General features: G+C 36.9%; 1 protein-coding gene across 1 annotated transcript; it reads left to right on the top strand.

Moving 5' to 3' along the window:
* Positions 1-1,447: 1,447 nt before the first annotated feature.
* Positions 1,448-2,995, top strand: LOC125887892 (odorant receptor 131-2-like). Its single transcript, XM_049574996.1, has 2 exons — positions 1,448-1,597; positions 2,213-2,995. Exons 1-2 carry the CDS (start codon positions 1,448-1,450, stop codon positions 2,993-2,995), a joined length of 933 nt encoding a protein of 310 aa, XP_049430953.1.
* Positions 2,996-8,917: the final 5,922 nt, after the last annotated feature.

Below are 8,917 nucleotides of genomic sequence, written 5' to 3'. Positions count from 1 at the left end.
TTTTATTGTTGTAGTACCAAACGTTGTATTAAAATGTGTATTTGCAAAGATGAACTATGTATATAGTAAAAGATCAATACTTGACATCTGTGTATTGATACAATATTACCACGCAAAATATCGCTCTATCGATTTTTCCCCCCTAGACACCTAACAGACAGAAACTCCTTCCATTTGTAGTAAAATGTAAAAATTTTGTTTAGCATGTGCACATATTTACTCCTTTACTTTGATACTTCTAAAGGCATGTACACACACACACACACACACACACACACACACACACACACAAACATTAAACTGCTTAATAATTCATTCATGTTGCTTTGAACTGTTCTGTACCTACTGACACATAAACCGTATTTACCCAAATTGGTCCTGGTTGGTTGTGTAGTGTCAGTCTCTACAGAATGAAGTGATAAAATCATCTGAGTGTGTTTTACTGGAGTTTTTTTTCTCTGTTGCAGGACATTTTGTACTTTAAATTCTCTCACCCAGGTTCCCAGAATACAAATCTGTGTGCTGGATCAAACAACCAGAAGATAACAGTTTGGTTAAAAACTCAAACATCAACAATTTGACAAAACATGACACTTAATTCTGCAAAAAAAAAAATATATATATATATATATTAATAGCAAAACAGTTTATGCATCTGCTGTTTGAAGGACCTTGAATGCCACAACTATGATACAATTTAAAAGAGCAATCATTTAATTGAAGGATTCACTTCTTATCAAAGGTAGATGTGTATGCTATACTTTTAATTCTTAATCAGATTATTTTTTATGACAGTTTGGGAGTCACACAGACAAGTTATGTTCTTTTGATCCCACATGTTAACAGCTAAAATTTTCATACATGCACTTTAATTACAAAAAACAATACTTTGATATTTATCTTTCAAGTTGACACCCTGACCCTAAGGTGAGTGCTTCTGTTTCTCACTGTTGGAAAGAAATGAATACATTGAGGGTGTTTTTACATTTGAACTGCAGTATCAATTAAAGTTTTAAATATATACAATAAAATTATATCAAATTAAATAAATATGTATATATATATGTAAATGAGTGAAAGTAACTGTGGAAATTGTCATGATCCAGGTTAAATCGTGTTAATCTGAGATTCACAGCCATCCATCATATTGTAATGAGTAGTGATGCACTGATGGGATATAATAATTATTTCTACAAGAGTGTAACAAAACCGTTTTTCCTCAGTTTAACAAACCTTTTGTTTTTACTATGTATTTTACTATGTCATTTATATAAAAAAATCATTATAAATGTCTAACTTTTAACAATAAGTGTGAATGATAATGTTTTTTTCCCAGGTTCCTGTGGTCTTAAATTTGAGGGGACTGTCTCATATGTGGGTCAATAATGTGATTCCTCGCACTCTATAATTATGCTTTTTCCTTTGTTGGATCTTCAGGTTTCAGGAGATGAACGTGTCATCTGCCAATGTGACTGTGGTCATCGCATATCGGGACTCCTTCACTAAGGCTGTGACCAAGAATGTGATTGTCGTGGTTCTTAGCATCTCCATCAACTATATCAATGCAGGCCTCATTCACACTTTTCGTAAACACCAGGTATGACTTTCCTTTAATTACACGTAAACACAAATATCAAATGCACTACAGAAATATGCTTTTTCTCCCCTGTTCCCAATCCGATCCGACTCTTATATTTGCAAACAGCAAGAGGTATACACTGCTGATTCAAGTCTTTTCCAGGCTACATAATCCAAATACTGGAGGTCCTGATTCATGACAGGGCTTCAACAGTTCATACATGATGATGATGATGATGATGATGATACAATACATGAGTCACTGTTCAGTGCCAGTAGCCACATTCTGAGTATATGGTATGTAGATTTATGCACGAGATGTGGAACCAAAGTTCACAAGCACGAGTTCCACCCAGAAATTTTTCAGCCAAGTTCAGAGTTCAGAGTTTATATTGCCTCTCAATACATACTGTCATGCTGTTCAATCCTTATTTATGCTCTAAAGGTATCCACATATAAATAATTTAAGGAGACTGTAAAAACTGAAACCAACATAAAGTTAATGTGATCGCCAAGCTGATATTTGCTGTTTTGAAGTAGTGATTCAGGTGTTGGTATTTTTGTACTGCAGTTCCACATTTACTGTAGGACAAACCTTTACTTTTTTTCATGTGCTTTTCTTCCCACCCTCTAGATCTTCTACACGAATCCACGCTACATCCTTTTTATTCACCTGGTGGTCAACGACATGATCCAAGTGATGCTGACTGTTATGCTGTTCATCATCAGCTACATCCTCTACAAAATAAATGTTTCCGTCTGTTGCATCTTCATCCTGATTGCTCTTTTCGCCACTGAAAACACCCCTCTGAACCTGGCCTGCATGGCGGTGGAGTGCTACATCGCCATCTGTCTCCCCCTTCGCCACGTGCAGCTCTGTACAGTCAAAAGAACGTTGATGCTGATTGGTTTAATCTGGGTGACAAGCATGTTGTCAGTCCTTCCTGATCTCTTCATCACTTTGGCCACAGAGCCACTGGACTTCTTTCATTCCAGAGTCTTCTGTCTCAGGGAAACTGCCTTTCGAAATCCCCAGATTATCAAAAAGAGAGATATTACCTATATTGTGTATCTGGTAATCGTTTGGTTTGTAATTTTTTACACTTACTTCAGAATTCTGTTCACTGCTAAAACAGCTAGCAAAGATGCTAAAAAGGCCAGAAACACAATCATCCTCCATGGGTTTCAGCTGCTGCTTTGTATGGCAACATACGTAGAACCCCCAGTAAAACAGGCTCTGCAGCAAGCGTTCCCTAAGAATTATCCAGACACCCTGTTCGCTTGTCATATTATTGTACAGGTCCTGCCGCGATCTATTAGTCCCATCATCTATGGCATACGAGACAAGACTTTCAGGAAGTATCTGAAAAGGTATGTGTTTTGTTCAATGAGCCCACAGAAACAATCAGTTCAATAATTTCAAAAACTTTCAAAAGCATTAGGGGTTCGTACACATGGCGTATTTTTTGCACCCTTAAATCCACTGTTTTCTATGTAGACACCCGCCAGGCGTGCTCAAAAGCCAGAACAATGCTGCACTTTGAGATGAGAGTTCAACTTCTGTAACCCAGCAGCACGCGCTGCATGTCATTTGACAAGGAACAACTAACCATAGCCGGCAGAGATCGTTCCCTTCTTCTGTAAATAGCTAACTATAGATGACTATGGAGAAGGAGTAGATCATTTTACTGCAGGGCTACCCAGAGCTTTACATCTGTCCCGCGGACTAAAAAAAGGCTATGATACAGTGCTGGATCTGGTTGCTGAGCAACCTTAGATGCAACCTGCCTCCATACTCTAGTAGCATCCAGCTCCCGAACTTGTGTTTTCCAGACGGTTATAGACGTGTGCGGGCTCTTACATGGAGTCAGATCCTAAAACTGATTATTTGTTTGACTTTACTCTGAGTTATAATCGACAGTAAGTTTGGTCATAATTTAGTTACTCTGACTGAATTCGTAAATTTTTGTTGTGGAAAATGAATTTATGGCATAACAGTTCTTTAACTAATGGTGTGTTAAAACAAGTTCTCATCCCAACTCGTCAGCACCATGTGAAGCTTCCTGCATCATTTTTGGATATTCAAGGACGTGTCAATTTACACTTGTCACGTGTCTTTTCAAAATACACTTTCGTTTTCACAGATAATGTATAGTTTCTGCTTGTTACATGGATATAGTCTTTTTTTAAATAAACTTATAACATATGTAAAACACTTCAAAGTTATTTTTACTTCCTTAACCTTAGGCAAGGGAAGCATGTGGGTAGGTTTAGGAAAAAAACGCTACAGCTTGGCTTAAAATAAGTGTGGTTGTTACTGATGTAATGTCACATCGTGTTTGGATTTTTTTTTAAAGATTATTTTTATGGGCTTTTTGCCTTTATTGACAGGACAGAAAGTGAAATGGGGAGACAGAGAGAGAGTGGGGACTGACATGCAACAAAGGGCCGCAAGCTGGATTCGAACCCGCGGTCGCTATAGGCAATGCCTCTGTACATTGGGCACCAGCACTATCCACTACGCTACCAACGCCCCATGTGTTTGGATTTTGAGTTCGATTATCAATGATCTTTCTACAGAATCACAGACACCATTTTTGATGTATTAACACACTGAAAAAATACTTACAGTTGATTATTTTTTCAAATTTCCTGTTACAATTCAGTCACATAATCTAGTCCCTGATATGTTGAATATTACATAAACATGTCAAAGCTGTGTTTGTTTATTGAAGCTGACACTTTTACATTTAGTTTCCCATATTTATGATGGGGCCACTGTAGATTTGCAACTTTTTATAAAACACAACAAATACTCTTGTTTGCATGAACACCTCAACATGTTAACACACACACACACACAGGGAGTCCAGGGTCATTTGCCACCACACCTCATATAAAGTTTGTGATTTCCTGGAGTCATATTGTTGGTGTCCTGGTCTCTAAGCATTAACTGAGGTAAGCACTACCTGCTGTGAACTACTTGACAGCTTTGAACTGTGTTCTGACTCCACTACACAGGCCTGTCTGTGGTGAATTTTTCTCCTGTGTTTTTTAGGATTGTTCAATGTGATCCTTTTCTACCTGCTGACATTTGATATTTTCACTTCCCTGATTCTCACAGCACAGTTTTAAATCAGTTCAATGGACGAAAAAGAAATTTATTCCAAACTAAAACAAGGAGACATGACTTTATGGTTAATCCTATAAAAAAGTATTGAAAACAAAATAAGTAATATACAGCTATTAGAATTTTAACTCAGCTTTAATGTGAGAATTTTATGAGTGTTTGGCAAGTGTACAGACTACAAAAACTATATGCAAAATCATTAAATAACAAAAACTCTTGTTCTTTTCACTATCAAACTTCAATTGTATGATTGTAAATGCATCTAATATTATTACAAAAGTTACATATTTGCTTTTAGCTTTTCATCAGATGATGAAATGAGGACTTCTTTCTTGTGTCACTGTTGTCATTGCGGGGCTTCATGCTGAATTATCCATAAAAACACTGAACTCACAACACCAGCTCTGAATGTCCGACAGTGTCTTGTTCCCTCTGACAATTTGGGAAAATGTTTTGTTTAAACTATCTACCTTTGGCTGTAATGAAGCTCATAATTTTAGTGCTAACCAGATGTGAGTCTGACGTCTCAGCTTCTGATATTAGATTATGAAACACAAATGGAGTATGATTAGTAAACTGTTTTCAGGGGCTTTCAGCTGTACCCAGCATGCTGTTTGGCAGTGTGACAGTTCACAAGGGTTCCCTCTAACAGGGTGTGTACATAACTCAGCTACTAATAAAAAATGACCTGTAGATTTCAATAGCTTGACACGGTACTTTCTTGGATCCTCAACAATAAACCCACCAAGTGTTGAGTCTATCAGAGGAACAGCACATACAGACAGTAGGGGTGGGAATCGCCAGAGGACTCAGGGTATGACATAATCACCATATTGTGATACAATATATTGTGATGTACTGCAAATTATTACCTTTTTTTTTTTTTTTTTTTTTTTTTTACAATAGCAAATTATTACCGCAAGGGAAAACTTTGTCAGCATCAGTTTTACATCACAAGACAAAGATTTCAGTCTGCTCATCGACTTTAATCATTTTTACTGCAGCAAAACGTGATGCAAAGCAGACAGACTGACCAACACCGTCATAAAACCTGTCAGAAATGCTGCACACACCTGACAGACTGAACTGTGGGCAGATTCAACACCCTTTGAGTGGCCAGATTAAGCACATGCGCCAAACACTTAACATGCAGGTATCCTGCTAACTGAATGACATCACTATTATTAGAAGCATTTTTTGTTAAATTCTTGTACTGTATTTTGCAGGAGGTCTGCAGTGTTTGCTCTGCTGTGACTTTGGTGTACTGTTCTAGTTTGGAGAACGTGAGACAGCTGTCTCCAGTCCTATGTCAGATAATGTATTGTGCTAGTCTGGAGAACGTGAGACAGCAGTCATCAGTCCTCTGCTGGATAATGTGTCGTTATAGTCACATATGAATCCACTGACCTTGAAGTCCAGGCATCACAGGTTAACGCCAGCCTTCCTGCTGCACTCAAAGATTCTTCAACGTAATGCTGCATGTCTCTGTAGAGCTTGGGTACAGCTGTGTCGTTGTAAAGACGTGGGGACGGAGTCATATACCTGGGCTCATGTGTTTTTAGCATGTAACAAAAGCCTTTGTTTTCAGCAACACTGTATGGACGCGTATTTTTGCCCATAAAGTAGGTGATGGACTGTGTTATTTTCTTAGCTCTCAGAGTTGGATGGGAGTTTTGTCAAGCTAACTGTGTCAAGTGTTGGTTGATTTTTTGGCAGAGCAGGTTTAGCATTAGTTTGTCCGTCAGCGGCTAATGCTATCTCTGGATGATGGCGTGTGAGGTGAGCCCTTAATGTTAGTATTCACAGAGTATTTTATTCTCATGTGACACTGCTTGCAAACTGCATGCGTCATACCCAAGGCCTCCTTTCCCTCTGTGTTAAAAAATCCAAAATAAGTCCAGATGTTTGATTTAAACATCGATGGCGCATTTCTGATTTCTTTCTCTGGTGCCTCCATCTTTGTTTTGATGAACTTCCTGCCTACGAACTATCTTGGACAATGTCTCACACCCACTCCACCATGTGCTGGTCAGGCACAAGAGTACTTTGAGTCAGAGACTCATACCACCTAAATGTACCACTGAGCGCCACAGGAAATCATTCCAGCCTGTGGCCATCAAACTGTACAACTCCTCCCTCTGAGTGGCCCTGTGACTATTTCACCTACTGTCAACATATGCAATAATTTAACTTGTGCAATAACCCCATTTTACCTTGACTGTATATATTCTGTGTATTAGCGATTTAGGTTGTATATATATATATATATATATACACACATATATATATAATTATTATTTTTTGTTAATAATCCTGTTTATTTGAACTATATATTTGTAAATAATCTTGTTAAATTTCTTACATTTTCACTTATCTTTCCACTCTTGCAAGGAGCACCTGTAACGCAAATAATTTCCCCTCGGGGATCAAAAAAGTATTTCTGATTCTGATTCTGATTCTGAAATGGCGCCAACTGAGACCTCTGCTGACCTCACCAGGAAAAAAAAAAAACATCAGCACCATCTAGTGGACCGAAAAAGCAACTGATTTTATTGTTGTAGTACCAAACGTTGTATTAAAATGTGTATTTGCAAAGATGAACTATGTATATAGTAAAAGATCAATACTTGACATCTGTGTATTGATACAATATTACCACGCAAAATATCGCTCTATCGATTTTTCCCCCCTAGACACCTAACAGACAGAAACTCCTTCCATTTTTAGTAAAATGTAAAAATTTTGTTTAGCATGTGCACATATTTACTCCTTTACTTTGATACTTCTAAAGGCATGTACACACACACACACACACACACACACACACACACACACACACACACACACAATATCTAAAGATAGATACGCACACCCCTGAATCCTGAATGATTGCCCACCGAAGCACATATATATATATATATATAAAGTCATAGCTTTTCCAAATCAACATTGTTGGTGATCTGGACTGAATGCAGTGAGGTGAGTACTGTGCAGTCATGTGGCTTCATATATGTGACAGTAGAAATGAATGGGTTAGGGCTAGAATTGTAATGACAACATTAAACTGCTTAATAATTCATTCATGTTGCTTTGAACTGTTCTGTACCTACTGACACATAAACCGTATTTACCCAAATTGGTCCTGGTTGGTTGTGTAGTGTCAGTCTCTACAGAATGAAGTGATAAAATCATCTGAGTGTGTTTTACTGGAGTTTTTTTTCTCTGTTGCAGGACATTTTGTACTTTAAATTCTCTCACCCAGGTTCCCAGAATACAAATCTGTGTGCTGGATCAAACAACCAGAAGATAACAGTTTGATTAAAAACTCAAACATCAACAATTTGACAAAACATGACACTTAATTCTACAAAAAAAATATATATATATATATATTAATAGCAAAACAGTTTATGCATCTGCTGTTTGAAGGACCTTGAATGCCACAACTATGATACAATTTAAAAGAGCAATCATTTAATTGAAGGATTCACTTCTTATCAAAGGTAGATGTGTATGCTATACTTTTAATTCTTAATCAGATTATTTTTTATGACAGTTTGGGAGTCACACAGACAAGTTATGTTCTTTTGATCCCACATGTTAACAGCTAAAATTTTCATACATGCACTTTAATTACAAAAAACAATACTTTGATATTTATCTTTCAAGTTGACACCCTGACCCTAAGGTGAGTGCTTCTGTTTCTCACTGTTGGAAAGAAATGAATACATTGAGGGTGTTTTTACATTTGAACTGCAGTATCAATTAAAGTTTTAAATATATACAATAAAATTATATCAAATTAAATAAATATGTATATATATATGTAAATGAGTGAAAGTAACTGTGGAAATTGTCATGATCCAGGTTAAATTGTGTTAATCAGAGATTCACAGCCATCCATCATATTGTAATGAGTAGTGATGCACTGATGGGATATAATAATTATTTCTACAAGAGTGTAACAAAACCGTTTTTCCTCAGTTTAACAAACCTTTTGTTTTTACTATGTATTTTACTATGTCATTTATATAAAAAAAATCATACTAAATGTCTAACTTTTAACAATAAGTGTGAATGATAATGTTTTTTTCCCAGGTTCCTGTGGTCTTAAATTTGAGGGGACTGTCTCATATGTGGGTCAATAATGTGATTCCTCGCACTCTATAATTATGCTTTTTCCTTTGTTGGATCTTCAGGTTTCAGGAG

Source organism: Epinephelus fuscoguttatus, linkage group LG1 (assembly GCF_011397635.1).
Source record: "Epinephelus fuscoguttatus linkage group LG1, E.fuscoguttatus.final_Chr_v1".
NCBI lineage: Eukaryota > Metazoa > Chordata > Actinopteri > Perciformes > Serranidae > Epinephelus > Epinephelus fuscoguttatus.
This window is presented reverse-complemented; position numbering and strand designations above follow the sequence as displayed.